This window comes from Eulemur rufifrons, chromosome 6 (genome assembly GCF_041146395.1).
Source record: "Eulemur rufifrons isolate Redbay chromosome 6, OSU_ERuf_1, whole genome shotgun sequence".
In the NCBI taxonomy this organism is placed as follows: Eukaryota; Metazoa; Chordata; class Mammalia; order Primates; family Lemuridae; genus Eulemur; species Eulemur rufifrons.
In genome coordinates this window covers 59,617,447-59,641,706 of record NC_090988.1, presented here as the reverse complement: position 1 = coordinate 59,641,706, position 24,260 = coordinate 59,617,447, and the positions used below count along the sequence as shown (strand labels likewise).

Here is a 24,260-nt window from a genome sequence, read left to right as displayed (position 1 = left end):
AGGGTGGGCTTGAGACTCAAAGCCATTTTGGTAAGCTCATAACACGGAACAGTCTGTTTCAACAACATTGTGTTGCCCCATTGCAAACTGACATATAAAATCCCATTTCCTTGGTCCTGCCTCCAGCCTCCCACTGTAACCCAGTCACAGCTCAGCCAAAGTAATCTCTCTCCAGGCTCATCTGCCACCACAGCACTTCCCATTTGCCTAATAACCTTTCCAAGCGGGTTTCCTGAAACTCATCATTTTGCCATTCCCTCTGCTTGAACCAATTTCCCTTGACAATCACATAGTTAATTGACTCAATCTGCTCCCTTAAATTTACACTTTGTCACCTAGTCAAACATGATAGTCAAGCGCATACTTTCCACACAATCCTCAAACAGGCGTTTTTGCCTAAATTTTAAAGATGCAGAAATCGCACTAAGCCTAAGCCACACAGCTGCTACGTAGAAATCAAATATTAAATTGGGCCTCTTCCTTATTAACTACTGACCACCTGTTGAAGATCCTTGGACTCAAGCTTCCTTATTTGTAAGTCTTTCAAAAAGCTCTAATGGAGAGCCCTTTTTACCTTTCTCCATCAATGCCATAATGGAAGCTGCAAACCCAAACAGTCCACTTAATATTGCCCCAACTGTATAAAGGTTTCCTGACTCCTTGTAATTCTTTCCTATTCTTATCCAAGTCAACTTAAGTTTCTCCCTTGTGTACTTCCTTGTTTAATCCCCAACATTCCCTAAAGCAGCAGTCCCCAACCTTTTTGGCACCAGGGATCAGTTTCATGGAAGACCATTTTTCCATGGGTAGGAGGGTGCAGAGCTCAGCGCTGATGTGATGGGGATGAGCTATAATACAGATGAAGCTTTGCTTCCTTGCCTGCTGCTCACCTCCTGTGCTGCCCTCCAACTTTCATGGAAGACAATTTCACGTGCATGACCCCACAGAACACTAAAGAAACCACCAACTGAAACCTAGTAGTAGTATAAGTGCCATCTTAATTATTTCTTTGCCCAGATTCTAGACTGTCATTTTGGGTAAAAAAAGGTTCAAAATCTCAGGAGGAGCAAATTATAATTTGCTTTGTGATTTATGCTTTGCCCAGATTCTAGACTGTCATTTTGGGTCAAAAAAAGTTCAAAATCTCAGGAGGAGCAAATTATAATAATTTGCTTTATGATCTATGAGGATACTATTTGTAAGCAAACACTGATCATCAAACCCAATTCCAGTTTCTAGCCTTCAGGATTTCCCAATCTTTTCCACAAGATATATTTCAGACTAGAAAAAAAACAGTTTCAAGATTATCTCCTTGAACAAGACCCTGATGCTTAGGGACCTATGAATCTGTCAACTGCTTTCCAGAATCTAGCCCACTCGACATATATGAATGCCCTGGTATGTTTAAAATTCAGATTGGGAACTGCCTCAATCCTGTCACTGTTCCCTTTTGAGCCACATGGAACAGTTAAGAATACATCCTCCCATTCACTGTAAAATTCAAAGCACTATGTAAATAGTCCTTTCACATTAGGTCTTTCAATTATAAACAGGTATCATTTTCACTTTATAAATGAAAATGTTTAACCGGACAATGCCTCTAAGTATTGGTCCTATCTTACTATGTACTTTCTGAGGGGGGTAAGTATAAGAGCCCATACCCGCATATCCTTAACTCCTACAACCTGTTAGGTGGGTTCCCAATGTATAGGTAAGGCAGAGATGCCACCAAAGAACCTATTCAGACCATAAGGAAAAAGCATTTGTCAGCATTTAATGAACCTCCCTTCATGTGGCTTCAAGCCACCAAGACACAAGCTCCCCCAACACCCTTAATCTTCTCTTCAGCTCTTCTGCTGAAAAACTTGGCCTTCACAATGACCGGCTGCTTTGGGAGCTTTCCCTTCCCCAGAACTTTGTAATAGCCCTAGAAAAAAAAGAGAAAAGAATTTATAGTATACCACAGCAGGTACCAGCTCCCTAATGGTATGAAGAAAGATGCCTGTCAACCCACTTAGTAAAACCCAGGTAGGGTATGTTACTGATCTGGGCACTAACGGGGGCACTGACTGCCCCCGCCAGTGAATCAAGACCAGCAGATTCTCTTCGAGAACTCTAGCACACCAGGACAAGAGCACAGTGTCAAGATGTGACTCTAGTCTCGGCAATGCACAAACTTCCCTCTCCTCAATTACCCCTGATAAACAAAAATGGACAACTATATTCCCAGCAATGCTTTAAGTTCTGATGGCCAAAATTACTCAAAGGACACTGAAATCCTCTCTAGGGTTTTGGCCTTTAAAAAGACTACCTCCATATTCATAGGAGGCAACACTAACACAAGCACCAGAACCCCAATGATACACGAAAAAAATGTCTGTGGAAGAAATCTTTTCAGTTAACATAGGGCCTTGAATAACAATTGAACATATTAGGATTTTATTCTGTGAGGAACAGAAGGCCAAGAGCTGTACCTCAAGACCAGAAGTAGCTATCTAGCTCAAGTCAAGAAATGCAAACCTGTTAGTTACAACCTGGGCAATGACAATAGGTACTGATTACTGATGGAAAATGGGAGCAAAGCAGAGAAGAGTTATATTTTGATCACAGTGACCTATAATTCTACCAAAGGGCGGAAATGTCTGGTATGTAACTTGGTAAGTATAAGACAGACTTCAGGAAGGAAATTAAATGGATTAGACTAAACCAGACTTTTGTAAAGGAATACCCAATTCACTCACCGATCGCACCACATCAATAATAGGAGCAGCTCCAGTCTTGTTTTTGGCAGCATTTACCCGTGTCTGCTCACTGACCAATGTCCACAATTTATCAAGGTTGACAGTTGGGCAAAAACTCTGGTTCCTCTTTAAGTGGTAATGCCTCATACCAACTTTCCCAAAGTAACCTGGGTGACTGGGAAGAATAAGAAACCACCCTTGTAAACTCACTCCAGCGAAGAAGCTATGTTTACCATCTTTATAGTTATCTCCCCCATTACAGTGTAAATTGTTCACTGGTGCAGAACAGCAAGTACCACATAGCAAGCAGTGAATTCATTTGTCGTATTGAACAAGTCTTTGCAAACCAACAAACACCATCAGGAGGAAAAAGGTTAGCTTTATTTCACAGAACCAGGATCAATCACTAAGGAAGAAAAAGGCAATGCCCAGAGTAAAATTCAAGTCACTGGACAGCATTCTATGGAAAATCTACACATTCTTATAATAAAGATCTTCTAAAGAACTAGTTAAAATATATCATTCCTTAATTTGTGGATATAAGTGAGTCTAACAGTTGCTTAGGTCAACCTGAAGGATGTTACTAACCTGGTGACTGACTGTGCCATGAGGACTGCAGCCAGTGAATAAGGTCAGCAGTTACTCTTCGAGGACTCTAGCACACTAAGGCAATAACCAATACCCAAGCGTGACTCTAGCCTCGATGGCAGGTTCTCAATTCACATCAAGTGTTAACTTGGTAAAAACTAGCAATAGGCGAAAGTAAGCGGCTTGCTTCCAGACTTTAGATGTTCTAATCCTGCCCCCTCTGCCTATACCTCCCCCAAGCAAGCCATCAGTGTCAGTAAAAGCAGTCCAAGAATACTCACTATTTATCAAAGTTGATCCTGTGGTGATGCATGCCACCAGCATTACCCCGGCCTCCTGGGTGCTTCCGGTGCTTGCCTGCAGGAATACAGAGCTACATGGCTAAAATAGCCTTCTCAATACCATCTCACGCAAAAGCAGAGAATATCCCCACTTGTCTGTGCCCTTGCTTATACTGTTCCCAGACTACCTCTTTCAATACTGCTATTCCGTCAAGACTTCGGGTTAAACATCTTTTCAGCGTTCCACGTCACAACACTCCTTATCTTCAACTAATTCAATACTCTATCCCGCTCAATTTTTATCCCTCCACCGGTATGAAATTCTCTATAACTGGAATACTAGAGAATCCTCAAAGCGAAAAAAAATCAACAGCGGCCCAACTCAATCTGTCTTGACTGCAAAAAGGTCTTACTCTAATCCACTTCTAAACATCCTGACTAGCTAAGCACTCGAAAGAGAGAGCGCTAGGCCGACCAGGAGGGGAAGCCGGCACTTACCGATGCGGCCGTGGCCGTGGCTTACATGGCCTCGAAGCTTCCGGGTCTTCCTCAGTCTGGATGGCTGCGTGGAAAAAGGAGCTTAGTGGTAAGGCCTAAGGAAAACGGGAAAAGGGAGATGCTTGCCAGCCTGAGGTGGGTCTGTAGGCCCAAAAACTACCTTCTGGCGCATTCGGTAAAACTGAAAATACGGACTAGTCCAGGGCCCTGTGGTTTCATCAGGGTGGCACTCGGGCCCGCGTGGCTTAAGACATCCGAACGCCGGGCCGAACACACGCGGCCCGAGGCTCCCCGCCACGCCCCGGACCCACGCCGGCCATCCTGCCCTACGATCGACCCTGTGAGGCCTGGAAAGTCTGGCCAAGGCCTGGGGTAGGTCGCTTGGGGGCAACTGCAGTACAGCGCGAGGCCTCGGCCAACACGTAAGCGGAGGCAAGAAAAGAAACACCTACCATGGCGGCGGCTGAGACGGAAAAGGGAAGCTTTCGCGAAGTCTCGCGAGATTTCAAGCATGGGGGCGGAGCAAATGTGCCTCACTTCCGGTCCAAAGGGCGGAGCCTCTTTGGTCTCGCGGATTTTTGTGTGGCCGCCGGCAGCTTCCTCTTCCTGCTTGTAGTCGTCGCCCTCACATCCGGGAGCGGTTGGCGTAATGCCGGCGAGTTCTTATCGATACAGACGATTGTAACATGCTTGGAGACTGAAAACTGTTGAGAAATGCGGAGCTTGGGGCGCTGTGCTGCACGCTGCCAAGCCCTAAATGGGCTGGGCCCTGGAACTGCCCGGGCCCACCCAAAGGGCCTCGGTATCTCTTAGCTCTTCCCAAAATGACCCAGTTCTGGGCGGTCCCACGCACCTCCCCTGTTAGTGGTCTGCTCGTTTGTCTGCCGGCCTTAGCGAGGAGCACGAGGCACTGTTAAACCCTCTGTGGCCACCTGGCGTCTCGCTCTGCTCGGTTTGACGCTCTTGGGCGTCTCCTGAAATGCTGTCCTTATGGACCTGCACGCCTGGAGTGGGCCCTTCGTTTTTCTTTGTCCTTTGCCCTTGTGCTATCGTCTTGGGCGGCCTCTCAAGTTTGAACAACCTGCTATGCTTCTGGGGCCTATGTGCCTGTTTGCTATATGGTCCTTTTAATCCAGACACTGTAAATGCTTTTTCTAAACGCCACATTGAAATTTTCTCCGGAATCTGTTTAACACGATTGTGACCTTTTCCTCTCCTGTACCAGACAACCCCTGCCTAACCTGGACCTGATTCAAGAATTTTTTATGTGACGCTTCTCTGACCCATGCGGTCATCGTTGCTCACTTCCCCGCGTTTGCTACCACAAAACCTAGTATATAGATAGCTCTTACGTAATTACTGATATACATTTGTCTTCCCAACTAGACCAAATTCCTTATGTGCTCAAGGATTGTTTTCTTTTATCCATGAACTCCTAGTTCTTGGCATGCATTCAGTTTTCTTCACTAATAGTGGAAGAGGCATCCCTGCAGTCTTAAGTTGCTTCTTCAGTGTTCAAGATCCCATCCACTCAATTCTATGTGTCTGTATTTTTCTCTGCCTTGCTCCCTTCAGCTAAAATATATTTTGACTAAAATATCCTAACTTCTCATTGTCTCTACTGCCCTTGCTCTTTCCTTTACAGCTGTTTCCCAAAAGAGTAGTCTACAAATCCTCTGTGTTTGCACCTTCCTGTTCATTGTTTACTGCAATCTAGCTCTCAGCCCCACTACTTCAATGAAATTGTTCTTACTGAGGTCATCAATGAACCAGTTTGCAAACTGAATGGACTCTTCCTATTCTTCATACCACTTGTTCTTTCTGTTGTATTTTAATCCTTCGGCATCTTTTACTAGAGAAACTCTTGCCTTCCTCCTACTTCTCTAGCCACTTCTCAGTCTTCTTTTCAGGTTCTTTGCCCACTATCTAGATGTTGATGTTCCTGAGCCTTGTGTCCCTCTTATCTTTTCACAGTACATGGGCTTAGGTGGTTTCAATTCACATTCAGATCTCTATGTGCTGAGCTCCACACCCATATAGTTACTTAATTACTGGTTATTATCCCTTGAACATTCTACAGACAAACATATCCAAAGAACTCAATCTTTCCTGTTCACTGTTGCCTTCTTTATTCTATAGTTTGGTGAGTGGCACTGTTGTCCACCAAGATAATGAAAATTGTCCCCAAGCCCTCTCTTCTAATAGACTGTCATCATATCTTTTTGTTTCTATACCTGTCAAATCTGCTCCCTCCTTTTAAGCCTTAGTGCCATGCCTTCATTCAGAGCGTCATCATATCTCTTATCTGGAGTTTTTGACATCCTCTTGTGATCACTTTGCCTGCATTCTAATCCTCCTCCAGTTTCCCTGTCCTTCACAGCTCCACCATGTTAGTATTCCCAAAACATGACTTTCATTCTTTTACTTACTTGATCAAAAAGTTCAATAGTTCCTTATTACCGACAGAATACAGCCTGCCTTCCTCTCTAGCCTTACCTCAGCTTCTCCCCTGCTTTCTATTGCAGCCATGTTGGTACATCCCTTCTGCATTTTTGTCTTTGCTAGTGCCATTTCTCTTGCCTGAGTGCCCATCCTCTTCCTGACCCCATATATTGAATATTCCTCAGTGTTTAAGGTCCATCTTATATTCTGCTTCCCAGAATACTCCAGTCCACAATGATAACAGACAACATTTTCAGAGTACCTTGCAGTTTACAAAATGCATCTGCCTGAGAATTCAGCAGTACCGGCCTCATTTTATGCATGAGAAAACTGAAGCACAGAGGAGCTGAGTGACTTTCCAGAGGGTACATAGCTGGTAAGGTACGGAGCCTGGGCCTTTATTCTCTCTGCTTTTGCCTCAGTGGCCACTCCCTCTCTGACCTCACAGCACTGTGGTCTTCATCACTCCTTCAGGCTTAATCACATGTTTCACAATCATTTCTGCATGTTATCAGCAGAAAGAGGGGTCTTGAGAGGGGTAGGCAAGGTCTAAGAAGAGACCATCCTCTATTTGACATCAGAACTGGCTACTAGATGCACAGGAGATGAGCCGAGTTGCCTGGAAACTACCCTTGGGAAGATAATCTGTCAATGGAGGTAAGGTGGGCAGAGCCTTGGGAATGGGAGGTAACCACCAGGTGTGTTGTAACTGGGGCCTGAAGTGAGGACAAAGACTGTGCAAGGGGTGGAGGTAGGGTTCTGGTACATCCCTTCTGCTAGGACACCCCTTCTGGATAGTTCGCCAGGTTGCTTGGTTATAGAGGAGCTACATCCTGTCCTTCAGTCCACCAGAAGTCTCCCTGAGTGGACCCAGAACTCCATGTTGGGGTCTGTGCACACCTAACATTCTTCTCATCAATGGTTTTATCTCCAGGGTAGGGGGAATGCCCTGGATAGTTGCCTGGCTCTGCTCTGGTTTTCTAACCAGATCCCTCCTTCATAAGGCAACCATGTGACTTAAACATACAGCTCATGTGGGGTTTGTTCAGTGTGGGTCAGTTTCCTGAGGTTGATAAACTCTGAGAGAGCAGACAAAGCTGAGTTTTATATCTGCAGAGATGAGTAGCAGCCAGATGTTCGGCATTAAGTGACCTCTCCCTCCACACTGGCACATAGGGCATGACCTTGGACATGACCACTGAGGTGTGGTGTCTTTCTCTGTGACATCTCTTCTGAAGTAGAGCATGGCCTTGTGACATCTTAGGCATTTGGGCTCCCTCAGAGAGTCAGGGCCTCAGAAAATACCTGTGAAATGAATGGAAGGGAGATGATGCCAGGCAGCAGCCTGGTGAGGCAGGTAAATGGGGTGCTGACTCTTGTGCTTCCCCAAGCCTTTCTCCAGGTGGCCTTGGGAACACACTACCACCCTGCAGAGGACCTTGGTTGTCCCTCTCCCTTTCTCTCTTCTCTGGGTTCCTGTATTTGTCAGTAGTCCTTCAGACAACAACAACAGCATGGACAGATTCAGTCATGTTTTCTTGCTCTCCATCTAGATGTGGACATTTGGAAATAGTATGTTGCTTTTGTTTTTCAAGTAGAGGACTATTAGTTCACAATGGAAAGAGCTAGAGTTTCTGCTCTTTTCTAAGTGAGAATTAGAAACTCATAAATACAAATTTATTTCAGAAAGTTGAAAAAGTATATATAATTGAAAAGATAGTATAGGCCATTAGTCTATAAACATATGAAAAAATGCTAAACATAATATCACTAATCATCAGGGAAATGCAAATCAAAACCACAGAGAGATATCACCTAACCCCAGTGAGAATGGCTTTTATCAAAAAGTCCCAAAACAATAGATGCTGACGTGGGTGCAGAGAGATAGGAACACTTAAACACTGTTGGTGGGACTGTAAACTAGTATAACCTGTATGGAAAATAGTATGGAGATTACTCCAAGAACTAAAAGTAGACTTACTGTTTGATCCAGCAATCCCACTGCTGGGTATTTACCCAAACGAAAAAAAGTCATTTAATCAAAAAGACACCCGTACTAGAATGTTCATTGCAGCACAATTCACAATCACAAAGATGTGGAATCAACCCAAGTGCTCATCAATTCATGAGTGGATTAATAAAATGTGATATATATATATATATATATATATATATCATGGAGTACTACTCAGCCATAAAAAATGAATTAATACCTTTTGCAACAATCTGGATGGAACTGGAGAACATTCTCCTAAGTGAAATATCTAAAGAATGGAAAAACAAATACCACATGTACTCACTATTAAATTGGAGCTAATTGACCAGAACTCATGTGCACGTATGAAAGTAAAGTTCAACAGAAATCAGATGGGAGGAGGGAGGAAGGGATGGGTGAAATCATACCTAATGAGTATAACATACACTATCTGGGTGAGGGGAACACTTACAACTTTGACTCAAGCAGTAGAAAAGCAATCCATGTAATCAAAACATTTGTACCCCCATAATACTCTGAAATAAAAAAGTATAACTTTAGAGATCATGTAGAAATTTTAATATTTCCTCCATTATATTTTTCCATGTAACATGCGCATAGTAGGCAAACAGAAAATCACTAAATTGATTAGAAAGCACTGACAATTTTCTGCCACTGAGATCAGTTTTGCATCTTCCCCCTCCCCTGGGATTTTTTTGTAGTAGCTATGACTTCTTGATTCTTTGGAAGGAAAAGCCTGATATTTCATCACAGTTAATTCAGTAGAGATTAAATTTCAGGTATATGAATTTAAGAAATTAGCATGCCATCAGAAAAAAAGGAAAGAGTACAATATTAAAGAAAACTGAAAAAATGTAAGTATAAACACCTGAAATCATTCCAACCTATAATGGTACTTTCATTTCGAAATAATATCCCCTTTCAGCTCTTGTCTACATAGAAACATAGCTGTCTGCAAAGTTGATGATCATAGTATACAAATCCTTTTGTATTTTGCTTTTAATTTATTAACACAGCATTTTTCTGTGTCATTACCCAGTCTTCGTGATTATTTTTGACAGCTGAAGAGTAATTTATCTTCAGCATATACTGTAATTTTTAAGCCATTTTCTTATATATTTTGTTTTCAGTTTTTATTCTTATTGTATTCTTTGCTGTTAGAGACAATGATGCAGTGAACGTTTGTGTATATATATAATTTTTTCTTCTGATGAATAACGTTGTCTAAGACAAATTCTCAGGAGTGAGATTGCGGGATTATAGCCTATGAACATTATGATCCATTTTGTGGTGCTGTTTTTTTCCCAAATGACTTGTATCAATTTATACACCAGCAATATGTACAGTTGCCAATTTTATTTCACCTTCCCCAGGCTTGGGCTTTTTTTTTTTGTTTGCTTTTATCAGTAGTTTTTGATATATGGCATTTAGGGAGAAATCCACAGGATCACAACGGGGGTTTTCTTCAACACAAAGTAAAAATAATTTAATTTGAGGAATAGGGACTTTTAGGAGTCTCTTTCCTGTGTATGATAGATTTTTTAAAAATATCATTATACTACATGGCAATTGTATTCCTTAAAGCTTTGATGGAAGGAAGCTAGGATGGAAAACTGTGCTGCCGTTAAACTCAGAAAAGCAAAACGTGAAGAGAGGAATGCTAGGATCTTTGAGAGTATTTTATCCAATAACAGAAAAAAGAGGCACTTAAATATTTGGGTGTTAATTTAATTTCAGTGGATAAAATTAGTGGAAAGAACACAGAAACTTGGGTTAGTTTCCTAGCTCTATTTTCATTAGCTGAATTATATTGAACAGACAACATATTCTCTTTGAATCTCAATTTTCTTGTCTGTATAATGAAAAAAAAATGAGATTCATTCACTTATTTTACAAACATTTGTTGAGTGCGTAGTATGTTCCAACACTATACATAGGTGCCAGGCAAGTGAGGGTAGGTAAGATTGTGAACAAGAAAGAGAAAGATCTACCCTAGGACTGTAAACAAGCAAACCAATAATATATCACATACAGCACAGTCTAGCAAAGAACAGGTGTTCTCTTATTACTTAGTGTTTCTCCCTCACATTGTCTCCTTAAAGTGAGCAATATTTTTGATGATAATTTGTTCTGTACTACCCATGTAAACAATCTTTGAAATTCTTACTCCCAGTGTGATATATAGAATGACTTGTTCCGTCATTCCTTGGCAAGGTTAAAGAAATCCAGTAAAGTGCCAGCCATGGTGACTCATGTCTATAATCCCAGCTATGCGGGAGGCTGAGGCAGGAGGATCCCTTGAGCCCAGGAGTTCAAGGCTGCAGTGAGCTATAATCATGCCACTGTACTCCAGCCTGGGCAACAGAGTGAGACCCTGTCTCTAAAAGCAATTAAAAAAAAAAAAAAAGGAAGTCCTGTAAATATTTCCTTTTCCTCAGATCCAGATGTGGTAAGATGTTAAAAGAGGGTGGTTTGTGGCAAGGTAGTGTTATATGTGAGGATTTCTGCCCTTCCATACTTTCAGTTGATACTTCATTTAGTCTAAGCTTTTCCATGACTTAAAACAGGTCGTGGCCAGGCATGGTTGCTCACGCCTGTAATGTCAGTACTTTGGGAGGTGGAGGTGCGAGGATTGCTTGAGGCCAGGAGTTTGAGACCAGCCTAAGCAACATAGTGAGACCATGTCTCTACAAAAAAATAAGAAAAATTAGCCAGGCATGGTGGCACAGGCCTGTAGTCCCAGCTATTCTAGAGGCTGAGGTAGGAGGATCACTTGAACCCAGGAATTCAAGGTTACAGTGAGCTATGATCACGCCACTGCACTCTAGCCTGGTAGACAGAGCAAGAGACCCTGTCTCTAAAAAAATTTTAAAAATAGATAAAAAATAAAACAGAGGTTACAAGCTGGTTGCTGCTGGTATATGTTGTTTGACTCATGGTGTTTTCATATATTTTTTTAAATTTAATTATTAATAGTTGTCAGCATTTTTAAATTTAAATAAAAATCTGAATTTTTGGTATTTTGAAAAACTAAGATTTGGAAACACTGGGCCCACATTCTTTTAAGTGGAGCCCTTCACATATAGACTGCTTGGCCCTTGTAGACATTTGAATTTACTACCCCTGGCTTCAGTACAGTTTTCCAGACTCTACCCTGTACATTCTCTCAGGTCTCGGGAGATAGGAAGAAGGAAGAGCTAAATTATGGTGAGAAACAGCCAGAGGAAGAGGGGTAGAAATGGGATCATTTGACCTTCCCCCTTGTTCTTAGAACAGATGCTCCTTACTTGGATGTGCCTTTTATTTAACATTTTACTCTCTTGGAGTTACTTCAGTTGCTTTTCTTTTTTTTAATTTCAAAATATTAATTAAGGGGTACAAGTGTTTTTAATACATGGATATCTTGTATATTGCTTAAGTCAGGGCTTTTGGTATAACCATCACCAGAATAGTGTTCATTGTGCTCAATAGGTAAGTTTTTATCCCACCATCCCACTCTCCCTCCATCTTAGTTTCTCATGTCCTTTATATTGCTTTGTGACTGTGTATACCCATCTATTAGCTCCCACTTATTAATGAGAACATACGGTGTTTGGTTTTCCATTCCTGAGATTCTTAACTTAGGATAATAGTCTCCAATTCCATCCACGTTGCTGCAAACAGTTATTCTTCTAAGACAGATGTGAAATACCTATTTCTCTGTGTTCTTACCTTGTGTAGTGCTTACTGGTGGTAGAAAGCCATGCCACCTCTCTGAATTCCCAGGATAGTTGTTATGCAACATCTAATGCAGCAGTTCTGGAAGGTGGTCTGTATACACTGTGGGAGTCCCTGAGACCTTTTCAAGGAGTCTACAAGGTCAAAACAATTTTCATAAATGCTAATGTGTTATTTGATCTTTTCGCTAGGTTGACATTTGTACTGATGGTGCCAAAGCAATGGTGTGTAAAACTGCTGTTGCTTTGAGCACCAAACTGGTACAAGTCATTGTATTCTTCACTACTAGTCATTTGCAGTTAAAAAAAAAAAAAAAAGAATTTGCTTTAACTTCAGAATGTTCATGATGAAGCAGTAAAAATTTTTATTAAATCTCAATTCTTGAATACATTTTTTTATATTCTGTGTGAAGAAATTGGAAATATGCAAAAAGTACTTCTGCTGTGTATCAAAGTGAGAAACTGCGCTTGTGCTATTGAGTTGTAAGCTCAACTAGCCTTTTTACTTTTTCATGGAACACCAGTTTTACATGATAGAACCACTGACAGATGTACTGTGGCTATTCAGGCTTGGGAATTTGGCAGGTATTTTCTCAAAGTGATAGTATTTATTGCCAATAATAAAATTTAAGCTTTCAAACAAAAATTAGAATTCTGGTAAACTCTCATGGAGTTTGACAGCTTCTCAATACTTAAAGAATTTTCTGATGTGATTAGAGGTGATATTGAAGAGTATCATTTTTTGGTTATGTAATGAAATGTGTCCATATTTGGAACATCTGCATAAGTCATTGAACCGATATTTTCCAGATGACCAATGCTTGGTATTATAAAATTATGCCTGGGTAAAAGAACAGTTCAAAGTGCAAGACAGGTAAGTGGATTTCAATGAAACAGAGTAGGAAAAGTTCATTGATGTAGTTTCAGGTTCCACCTTACAACTAACATTTAAGAAACTGCCACTTGTTGAATTTTGGTGTGGTATCAAAGAAGAATATTCACAATTATCTGATAAGGCTATGAGAATACTCCTATTTTTTCCAACTGTACATCTGTGTGAGGCTCTATTTTCTTCATATACTGTAAACTAAACAACATAGATTAACTAAGCAGTTATGGAAATCCAGCTGTCTTCTATTAAACCAGACATTAAAGAGATTTGCAAATATGAAAAAAGAATGTGTGACTCTTCTCACTAAATTAATTTTTTTAAATAGTTAATTTTTCCCAAAAGTATGTTATTCATGTTAACATGTAAAAATTAATTAATATTGTTAAATGTTCTCAGTTTGAATTTCTAATGTGAAGAAGAGCAATAGACATTACCTGCATAAACAAAATCTCTTTGGGGTCTTCAGTAACTAAAAAATGTAAACGGGTTCGAAGACCAAAAGTTTGAGAACCAGTGGTCTAATGAAATAAACTCAGCCATACTTAAACCTTCTAATAGAGACTACCCTCACCTCTGCTGGGACTGCTTCTATAGCGGCTTTCTGCCAAATAATTGCCCCTAGAGCCCTGGAAGGAATTAGAGATGAAAGTCCATCCATTGCTTTACATAGTGGCACCTATCTGGGCCCCAAGCAGCCTGCCCTCTCCCAGCCCCATTACCCTTCCTTGTTAATAGGCTTGGCTCCCAAAGACTTTAGACTATAGTGAAACTTTTTTCTCAAACTTGCATAATTACAGAGCCCCAGATTTAAATTAAATTTTTCATTTTGTTTCTTAAATAAGTATAAATATAAAACTGGGTACAACTTCCTTTTGCTTTGAGTTCTAATACAATTATAAAACCAAGTATAGTTTACAAATTATAAAAAAGCTACAAAACCAAAATCATCAAATTAACAATATTAATTTTATTTAATTTTAACAATATTAATGTGTAGATGATGTCTTGCTAAACAAAATTGCCACCGCAACTTAAATTTGGTGCTCACTTTTATGGCTTAGTTCAGCAAACATATGCCACAACGATGATAGCTTAATTTCCCCAACTCCTTTCTCTGTTACAAGTACCATAAAACATTCATCATTATGTGCCACAACGTCATTCAGACTTCACCTGGTAAGAATCCATTATTTATGTATTAAGTCTGCCCCTCTCTCTACTCATTAACCTGAGACAAGTAATACTGCTTGGTGTGAACTAGATCCTAAACTCTGAACACTGCCCCTAAAATCTTGTTGTAATGGCTATGTAGATGGTCCATTCTAGAGCATGGTGCCATGGGCTTGTAGTCCCAGCTATTCAGGAGGCTGAGGCAGGAGGATCACTTGAGCCCAGGAGTTTGAGTCCATCCTGGGCAACGTAGTGATACCCTGTCTCAAAAATACAAAAAAAAAAAAACAAAAACAAACAAAAACAAACAACAAAAACTCTATTGTTATAATGAGGCACTAATTTAAAAAAATTACTGGGAGAACTCATGAAAATATGAGTATAGACCTCCGCTTGAGAACATTTCAGTAGTTAAGTAAGAGTGTGGAGTTTGGAATCAGACTGCCCTGGATTTGAATTTGAACTGTGCCATTTACCATCTGTCTTTGTGCATGACCCAACCTCTCTGAGCTCGGTTTCCTCAACCTGTCCTTCATGTTTTTATTTAATTAGTAAAAGTATCATAATCCCTATTTCCAAGGGTGGTTGTAAGGATTAAAATAAAGTATATAAAGCACCTGGCATAAACTTGGCACTTAATAAATTTCCTTCCCTTTTCCAAGATTAAAACTTGGATCAAGCTTGTCTACCAATAAGGAGAGGCACAGGTCTGGGATGCTTTTGAGGGCAAAGAAACTCTGTAAGAAACACACAACCTAGCAGACACCTCCAGGCTTTGTTTTCCATGGTAGAGATGCTGTACTATCTTTTTGGGCCCACATGAGCAGTTAAGCTGAGGCATGAGCCTCCAGCTCTAGGGAGGGAGATGCCTAAACTTCTGAGCCCTTGTTTTCTCTGAGGCCTCTCTGGCCTATCCAGGAGCTTCTGCCCCAAAGAAATAAATTACTCTGCTTTGTGTTTCATTTACAGGGAGTGGAGCTTGCTCGCTGTACGCGTTGCTTCACACTTGAGGATATCAGTGGAAAAGCCCCGGGCATGGGCAGGGGCATGGGCGTGGACATGGGCATGAGCTTTATGGAACTGCCACTAGCTGACCAGAAACACTGTTCTAGGAATGGACAGATGGAGGCTGTGGTACTGACATGCTCGTTGTGCCATCAGTACCTGTCAAGTGTGGGCTCTTGGCTTCTACCCTGCCAGCATTTGCTCTGTAAGGACTGCTTCCAGGGCTTGATCCAGGAACTAGGGCAGATTGCCAAGGCTCACGGGACTGTCCCAGATGGTAAGTACAAACGCATCACAGGTTCACCTCCTTCGACATAACGGGTCTTTTCCTGTTTTGTAGGAAGTGAATTTCAGGTGGAGAAGGAATCAGAATTTAAACACCCAGGGGACACTCATGGCTGAAAGCAATTCTTTGGGGAATCTCTGAGACAAAGCAAATCCTCTTGATGCCTAGTATATCTGTTGTGTAAGCAGGAACTTTTCATGTTTAGGATTTTCTTACTAAGAAGCCTGGGAAGGTTTTGATTCAAGGTTTGGCTGACTCCCCAGATGAAGAGGATGTGTTCTGCCTCACTAAAACTCCAAGGCAGAGGGGGAATGGCTGCCTCGTAGGGTTGGTCAGAAACAGATTTTGAACAGAATCACACTGACTAGTGAACCGTTCACTATTTAAGCTGCTGCCCAGCAGGGAGGAGCCTGTGTCTTGCTCCTGAATGTCAGGTTTCCTAGGAAACAATCGCATTGAGAACTGTGAAGTCCTTGGAGACAGGAACCAGGTCCCTTCATTTCAGTGTTTTAGCACAGGGCATATAACAGAGCTACAGGGAGTATCCGTAGAATGCAATCATACAATGAAAAAGTCAAATAAGATGGCAACACTTAGGAACATCATTGTTGATCTTTTCTGTTTGTTTTGTTCTCTGCAGTATTTCAAAAGTGATTTGTAGCACAAATCTAGCTCTCTTTAAGGAATTATGGCATTGCAGTTAAGAGTGGGCTTTTGCTAGACTAGGAATCAGTGTACCCATGGCGATAAGCTTCTCCAGTAGAAACTAGGGGATTTTGGTTTAGGCTCTTTGGCGGCCATTAAGGGTAAGGTGATGGAGGCATCACGGTAGTCAAGAGACCAGGAAACAAAATAAAGATGCCTCGGGAACTGAGTGTGGCAATGGAACCTTAAGAGGCTGGGTTGGAAATCAAGGAGGAAGAGAAGACTCCCATTGGGACATGTGACTACAGGTTAGGGGCTGCTGCAGCACTGGCTGTAGGAAATGCGGTGAATACACTGAGTATATGCCCAACCTTCATGAAAGCCAACAGAGAAACAAAGTGCCCTTTTGTGGGTGGCCTTGGCCAGGCCATTTCTGAGACAGACCCATAAAATCAGTTTAGCAGATTTGGAGACGTTTCTGATGTGGAGATCATCACACAGAAAGATGACCAAGGAAACCCACAGAAAAATCTTTGCATATTAACATCAAAGTAACAGATGCAGACCTGAAAAAAATATAAGATTGCCATATATTTTCTGGAGTATTTGCCAGTTTGTGTCACTTGGAATAACTTTGGTTCTAAATCTAAACCTCCACAGCAACTTTTAAGTCATCCAGAGGGACAACCATGATCGAGAGAATTCTGGTATCCTACAGCTCAGCAGGTTTAGGTCCATACCATTTGGCATCAGCAGACAAATGGTAGCACATTGCTAGTGGGTTTATTCAAAAACTGCTGTTCTCAAATATTTTGGACAAAGTACCAAACTTTCATAGTAATTGCTGGATACACATATCCCACTGTATAGTATGCCACACTCCCCCTCCTCTAGCTGTTCAGGGTAGCTAATCCTTGTCATTAAATACCATTAAGGAGAGGGCTTTAGAACATACCCCTGTAAGACCATATAATTGAAATTGTGAAATCGCTTGTCTATAAGTTTAGTAAAGTCAGTGGTCTTCACTGAAGAAGGAAGGGGAGATAATCCATATTGCCGCTGATGCAATAATGTATTCTGGTTATTTGGAGGCTGAAAAGTCAAAAGACACTGAAAAGTAAGTAAGGGGAACATGCTAATAGAGGAAGCGGGCCATCGGGTTCTTTTATAACTTTATTTGCAAAAAGACTGCTTTATTCTGTTCCTCAGTACAAACGCATCACTGTTCAGTGAGGAAATATATGTGACAAATGTGAAGTTGTGGTTAAGAATACATCAGCTAGGCCATGTGACCTGTGGCAAGTTATTTAAACTTCTAAGCCCCAGTTTGCTTATGTGATGAGTGGCAAAATATAGTGCTTGCCTCGTAATATTACTGTGAGGATTAAATTAGATGATACATTTGTGCTTAGTATAGTGCCTACTACCTGGAAAATTCTGTTAGTGGTTATTATTAAGGAAACTGATAGCTATTCAGAAAATTCAGCTACTAGGGCATAGCAATTCAAACACAGTTCATTCATTGGCAGTTAATTCATTTGCAAGTTATACAGTAATAATTGGTATGAGGTGATAAATAAAAGTAAGGTGCCACAGGCCAGGCCCGGTGGCTTGTGCCTGTAATCCTAGTACTTTGGGAGGCTGAGGCAGGAGGATTGCTTGAGGCCAGGAGTTCAGGACCACCCTGGGCAGCATAGTGAGACTCTATCTCTACAAAAATTAAAAAAAAGAAAAGAAAAACAATGGACATTGAGTTCCCAGTCCAGCAAGCAGCTGTACCTAAAAATAAATAAATAGGAAGATGCTACAGGATTCCAAAGTATCCTCTGATTTAGCCTGAAAAGATTACATTAATGTTTCACAGTTATATTATGGGAAATAACAATGAAATATTAAATAAATGTCACTTATTCAGAGGTTCCTGATGATTTATAAGCAAATCACAAATAAATTTTGCTTTACAGTTTACACATTTTGCCTCATTCCAATCTAATAACACTGTGAAATAGGAAGTGTGAGAACCCTTTGGTAAGTGACAGTGTGAGACAGGTCCTATGCCCCCTCGCTCCAGGTCTCATTTTCTTTCTTCCACTTTATCTGTGTCTCTTTGTGATAAACATGTCTACTTTTCTTGGTACTAAATAGTTAGAAAAAACACATGCTGAAATATATTTTTTCATTGGGTGGTAATATACCCAGCTGTCTTCCAAGCTTGTGATCTACATCGTAGCACTTTGCTCAGGAGTGAATCCACACTCACTTAGAATTCTGAACTGATGGGGAGATTCTATGGAGAATCTTTGAGGACAGAACAGCCAAGCCTTAGCCATCAAGTGCAACTCTTTATTTATATGTTTAATTAAAAATTTTTAAATTGACACATAAAATTACATATATAGTATACAACATGATGTTTTGAAAGTATAAGTACATTGTGGAATGACTCAATCCAGCCAATTAACATATTCATCGCCTCATACATATAGTTATTATTTGTGTGGTGAGAATACTTTGCATCTGTTATCTTAGCATCTTTCAAGAATATGCTATATATTAACCATAGTTGTCATGCTGTACAATGGATCTCTTGAACTTATTCCTCCTATCTAACTGAAATTTTGTATTCTTTGACTAACATCTCCCCAGCCAGTCCACCCCCAACCACTCAGCCCTTGGTAACCACCCTTCTAGTCTCTACTTCTATGAGATCCACTTTTTTAGATTCCACAAGTGAGATCATGTGGTATTTGTCTTTCTGGGCACAGATTATTTCACTTAATATAATGTGCTCCAGGTTCATTCATGTTGTCACAAATGACAGGATTTCCTTTTTGAAAGGCTGGAAATATTCCATTGTGCATATATACCACATTATCTCCATTCATTCATTGATGGACACTTAGGTAGATTCCATATCTTGGCTATTGTGAATAATGCTGCAGTGGACATGGAAGTGCAGATATCTCTTTGATAGACTGATTTCATTTCCTTTGGATATACAGTAGGGCCCCCTTATCTGAGGTTTTGCTTTTCAAGTTTTCAGTTATCTGCGGTCAACCATGGTCCCAAAATATTAACATACTTTGAGAGAGAGAGAGAGAGAGACCACATTCATGTAACTTTTATTGTAGTATATTGTTATAATTATTCTATTTTATTGTTATTGTTGTTAATCTCTTACTGTACCTGTAATTGTACTTGTAATTGTACCTCTTACTGTACTTGTCAATTAAACTTTGTCATACGTGTATATATATGAGCATAGTACATATAGGGTTCGGTGCTATCCACAGATTGGGGCATCTGCTGGGGGTCTTCAAAGATATCCTTCATGGATAAAGGGGACTACTGTAAGATTGCTGGACCAAAGGCAGATCTTTAATTCCTATAGCCATAGTCTAGTTGAGAGTCTCCCAGAAACTAGGAAAATGGGTCTGCATCACATCTCAGGCTTTGAGGAGACCAGCTGGGCATTATCTTTGAAAGCTAGTGATGGGGACCAGAGTAAAGGTAGGAGTGTGCTGAGTACTTAATGACTTAGCCATGTACTGGAATGGCTTCCAGAGCTACAGACTGTGCTGGATATTGGAAATGGATCTACTCAGCCAGTGAGAATGTCTACTTGGGGCTATTTGCTTTTAAGCCTAATAGTCCCAGCTAAAATTCTATCTGGAAAGTTGGCATGATTACCAAAGTAGTACTTTAAATAAATGTAGCAAGATTTGAAGGGAGCTAGAATCCCTGAAACTGACATGTACCATGTGCTGGCTCTGTGGGCAAGATCCTCAGGGTTGCTGTGGTTTTATTAGTTGTTTTAGGGAGGAGAGATGGCAATTAATTGTATATGTCCTCCCCCATGTGAGTAAAAGGAACATTATTTATTTTTTCTCTTCAAATCACCTAAAAGACAAATCGTGGCTAGGAGACTTTGATTCTGAGATGCAAATTTCAGAATCTACTTATTTAGTATCTTACTTTTCCCATTTTCAAGAGGGAGATGCAATTGAGATACGGGAAAAACCCTGATCTGGAAGTCACAGCCCTTGGAGTTTGTCTGGAGTCTCTAGTACTAATTGACTGGGCAACCCTAGGCCTTCTTTGGCTTTTAAGGCTCTACTTGATGAGCTCTAAGAATACCAAATAACCACCATAGCTCATGCTTCCTGAAGCTAGCGAAAGGTGACAGCATGTCCCTTGTACACTGCTAATGCTGAAAGGGAGAGCGATCACCATCCCTCAGTGGGCAGGCCTTGGGGCTTTAGGAAGATCCAAAGAGAGGGAACTGATGCAAGATGCTACAACCTTAGAGTCAGAGAGGGAAATAACTCTTATCTTAATGAGCAGCTCAGCTGGAGGGATTCTAATAGTCTTGGGCTAGGATAGGAGGCAGAGGCAGGGGGTGAGATCTCAGCTACAGGAGCCTGGGAGGCAGGTGACTTCTGTTTGCTTGTTCCAGGTGCTGAACACTGTGTCCAACCTCATGCGGTGTGTTGTGGGCAGTAACCCAAGTCTCCTAGGTGGAGGGCAGGCTGCTGAGCTGGGCTGAGCTGGGTGTACAGCAGGTGCAGAAGCTGGAGCTCTGGAGTCCTGTCAGTAGGGTGGCTTTTTAGTTCATGAACAGTTTCCTCACCTTAATTGGCTCTCAAGGGCCCTGGGAGTAGCACTGGCACCTCAGAACAGTACTTGTTACTGGGAGAGCAATTCCCTAGGTAATGGAAAGAAGGAAGGCTGTGTTTTGGGGGATGTGCTTGCTGCTGCCAGTACTGCTTAGGAGGCTATAGCTAGAAAAGATTTGCTGAGGGGGGGAGTTTAAGGTGAATGTGATTGATGGACGAGATCTTGGAGAGGCCTCTTGTCTGCTGGAACTCTCTCATTCAGGAAGGACCAGTCATGGTTGAGTGCTGTGGAGGCCAGAGAGCACGAAAAGCCCTTAGAGTTAATCTCCAGCCCCTCACTGCATAGACGGGGCATCAGGAGTCCAGAAAGGGCTAGAACCCTACTGAAGGTCCCATAATTGATCACTTGGAGAGCCAGGAAAAAAGTCCAGTTCCCTTGCCTAATAGTCCAGAACTTGTCTGAACTTTGAGGGCCAGTAGAAACTGCAGACCTAGAGTAGGATGTTGCCCTTGGTTCCCCTACTGTCTTTCCAGGGCCACTTGGAAATGGGATCAGTGGCTTTGCATGGAATGTGTCAGTGTAGCAGTTTTTGTATTGACTCTTAAGATTTGGGGTGAGAAGAGATAGAGGTGCTACCTGGGTCAGTGAGGGTCGATCAAATGAGATAAGCAGGTAGTCATCCTGTCTGTATCTTCTGTATTCCACTGTGAGTACTTTCTTGGCACAGAAAGTCTATTTCACAGCCAGGTGGTTCCTAGGAGCATGGGCTCTGAAAGATGTAGACCATGTATCTATCTCCAGCCTCAGCCAGTCACCTGGCTTTCATGCCCAGATTCTGACTCTTGGCTCAGATCTGCTGCCTGGCTCTGCCCCCACAGTCCCTGGGATACCCCTGCCTGACCTCAGTTTATTCTCTATTCTTTCTATAGTGATATTTTTTCTAACCTCACTTTACTTATTGCCACTGTGGTTATGCTCCTAAATCCTCTAGCTTTGACCCTGATCAATTCTTCTGACTCTGGGCCTGCACTTTTAGCTACCTAAAGCCTCCCAGTTGCTTGAAGTTCGGAACAGAAACTTAGCATGGCCTTCCAGGCTTTTCCCAGTTTGGTACCAAACTAATTTTGTAGCCTTACCTCCTGCCATTTCTCTACATCTTTTAGCCTTACCAGTCTTCCCAACGAGGCTTCATACTTAGACATCTATATTTCTCTGTTTATGGTGTTCCTTCCTCCTGAAAGTCTTTTTCTTGTTCGTAACATCCTATCCAAACATGAAGGTCCAGCTCAGTTGTGATCCAGTTATAAGAACTAGAGTTCATAGGGGTGGGAGTGGGCTTGAGAACAAGCAGAAGCCCCACAATCAGAATTTTACCCCAAAGGGTGAGGCTGGAACAATTTAAGGAGCTTTAGGCCAGGAGTAGGTAAACTTTTTCTGCACAGGGCTAGATAGTAAATATTTTTGGCCTTGTATATCATACAGTCTCTGTTACAATTACTCAAATCTACTATTGAAGCACAAAAGCAACCATAGACAATATGGAAATGAATGGACATGACCATGTTCTTTATTTACAAAGACAGGCAGGCTATGGTTTTCTGACCCCTGTTTTAGGCTCCATCTGGGAAAATTGGGTGGGTTTGAATCTGTAGGTGACACCAAGTAGGAATAGCTGTACAGGAACCAGGCAAGGTCAGAAAAATATGGAAGAGAATCTCAGAGAATAGTGTTAAGATGAGGCATGGGGAAAAGGCAGGGCAGATACTAAGAACGGGAGGGAGCTAATTTTGGCTGGAATATGGGATGCTTGAAGGAGAGAAGTGGTAACTCTGTTCAGAAAGGAAATTTAGGGCCAAATTGTAAATGATCTTGATTAATTTAAGCTATTCTATGGACAGTGGGGAGACATTGAAGGTTTTGGTCAGTAGATCGTGATCAAATCTGTATGTTATAAAGTCATCCTGGTTCAGTGAGAAGGACTATTGGAGGAAACAGGACTGGATACAGGAAGACCTGCTAGGCTACTGCAATTATCCAGGCCATTGGTTTCTTTTTTTTTTTTTTTTTTTGAGACAGAGTCTCACTCTGTTGCCCAGGCTAGAGTGAGTGCCGTGGCGTCAGCCTAGCTCACAGCAACCTCAAACTCCTGGGCTCAAGCGATCCTCCTGTCTCAGCCTCCCGAGTAGCTGGGACTACAGGCATGCACCACCATGCCCGGCTAATTTTTTCTATATATATATATATATATATATATATATATATTTTTTTTTTTAGTTGTCCATATAATTTCTTTCTATTTTTAGTAGAGATGGGGTCTCGCTCTTGCTCAGGTTGGTCTCGAACTCCTGAGCTCAAACGATCTGCCCACCTCGGCCTCCGAGAGTGCTAGGATTACAGGCGTGAGCCACCGTGCCCGGCCCAGGCCATTGGTTTCTGATTGCTGGTCCTTGAACCAGTGCTGGTCTGGGTACCTAAGAATTATTTGGGAAACTTGCTAAAAATACAGATTCCTGGTCCCACACCCACATCCAAGAGATCTGAATTTGGTAAATTCAGGATTTCTAGAATCTTCTAGATTTAGGAATCACTGGTCCAGGCGAGGCAGGATGAAGCCTGATCTTAAGAGGGTATGGATGCCAGAGAAAGGAGGACGTAAATAAAATGAGATTTGGCAGCTATTCTCTTCCTCCTCCTGGTACCTGTCTCTGTTCATGGCAGCCCATCCCCTTGATTCCTGTTCTTCACACACCACCACTCCCCAACATCCAAATTTGGTCATGTCCTATCAGTTCTCTTTGAAATGACTCTTCTGTTCCTTTTTTTTTTTTTCCCATTTCTGTCCTCATTCAGGATCCCATTAATGCTCAACTGGACAAACCTCTTCCCTGACCTCCCTGTGTCCCATCCATCAGGACAATCATAAAGCCCAGCTCGGTCTCTCTCCAGAACCTTTTTGGGTTGCCTTTTCTTTTAGGATAAAGATCAAGCTCTTTACCTTAGCATTTAGGGCCCTTCAGGGGCTTACTCTCCTGCCAATCTTTCCAAGCTCATTTGCTGCTATGCCCCCTCATCTGATTGCTCTGCGCTTTTAAATTTATGCTGTTACTTATAGTCTTGCCCCATCTTAATGCCTTTCCTCCAATTCAACCCTGTTTTTCCTTCCCCTATTTCCTGCCTACTTGTGTGTAATGTATCTCCCTGGGGGGTAGAGTTAGCTGCCAAGAGACACCTCCCAGGACCTTTGTGTATCATAAATGTGTGTCTTCTCTGTCTCAAGTCCTAATCCTCTGCCTGTGACGGACAGTTGGTCACTATGGCAACAGACTGTGACGTCACAGGATAAGGACTTCAGGTGAAGTGGCAGGAGCAGGTGAGTGTGTAGG

The 24,260-nt window shown here is 41.7% G+C and overlaps 2 protein-coding genes and 2 non-coding genes across 4 annotated transcripts in view; 1 reads left to right on the top strand and 3 right to left on the bottom strand.

Moving 5' to 3' along the window:
* Positions 1-1,749: 1,749 nt before the first annotated feature.
* RPL27A (ribosomal protein L27a) lies at positions 1,750-4,578 on the bottom strand. Its single transcript, XM_069469537.1, has 5 exons — positions 4,561-4,578; positions 4,109-4,172; positions 3,611-3,686; positions 2,742-2,916; positions 1,750-1,927 (listed from the first exon to the last, which is right to left on the bottom strand). The coding sequence occupies exons 1-5, from the start codon at positions 4,561-4,563 to the stop codon at positions 1,799-1,801; spliced, it is 447 nt and encodes a 148-aa protein (XP_069325638.1). The 5' UTR covers positions 4,564-4,578; the 3' UTR covers positions 1,750-1,798.
* LOC138385602 (small nucleolar RNA SNORA3/SNORA45 family) lies at positions 2,034-2,166 on the bottom strand. The gene has a single exon (XR_011233822.1). It is a non-coding gene; the product is annotated as a small nucleolar RNA SNORA3/SNORA45 family (small nucleolar RNA).
* Positions 3,317-3,446, bottom strand: LOC138385603 (small nucleolar RNA SNORA3/SNORA45 family). Its single transcript, XR_011233823.1, has one exon. It is a non-coding gene; the product is annotated as a small nucleolar RNA SNORA3/SNORA45 family (small nucleolar RNA).
* A 1,365-nt stretch (positions 4,579-5,943) lies between the features above and the next one.
* The window catches only part of TRIM66 (tripartite motif containing 66), a 61,726-nt gene continuing 43,409 nt past the window's right edge, over positions 5,944-24,260 (top strand). Inside the window, exons 1-3 of the mRNA XM_069471130.1 lie at positions 5,944-6,926; positions 7,025-7,207; positions 15,294-15,606. Of these exons, the coding sequence (XP_069327231.1) occupies positions 7,202-7,207; positions 15,294-15,606 (319 nt within the window). The 5' untranslated portion in view covers positions 5,944-6,926; positions 7,025-7,201. The remainder of the gene's footprint in view (positions 6,927-7,024; positions 7,208-15,293; positions 15,607-24,260) is intronic.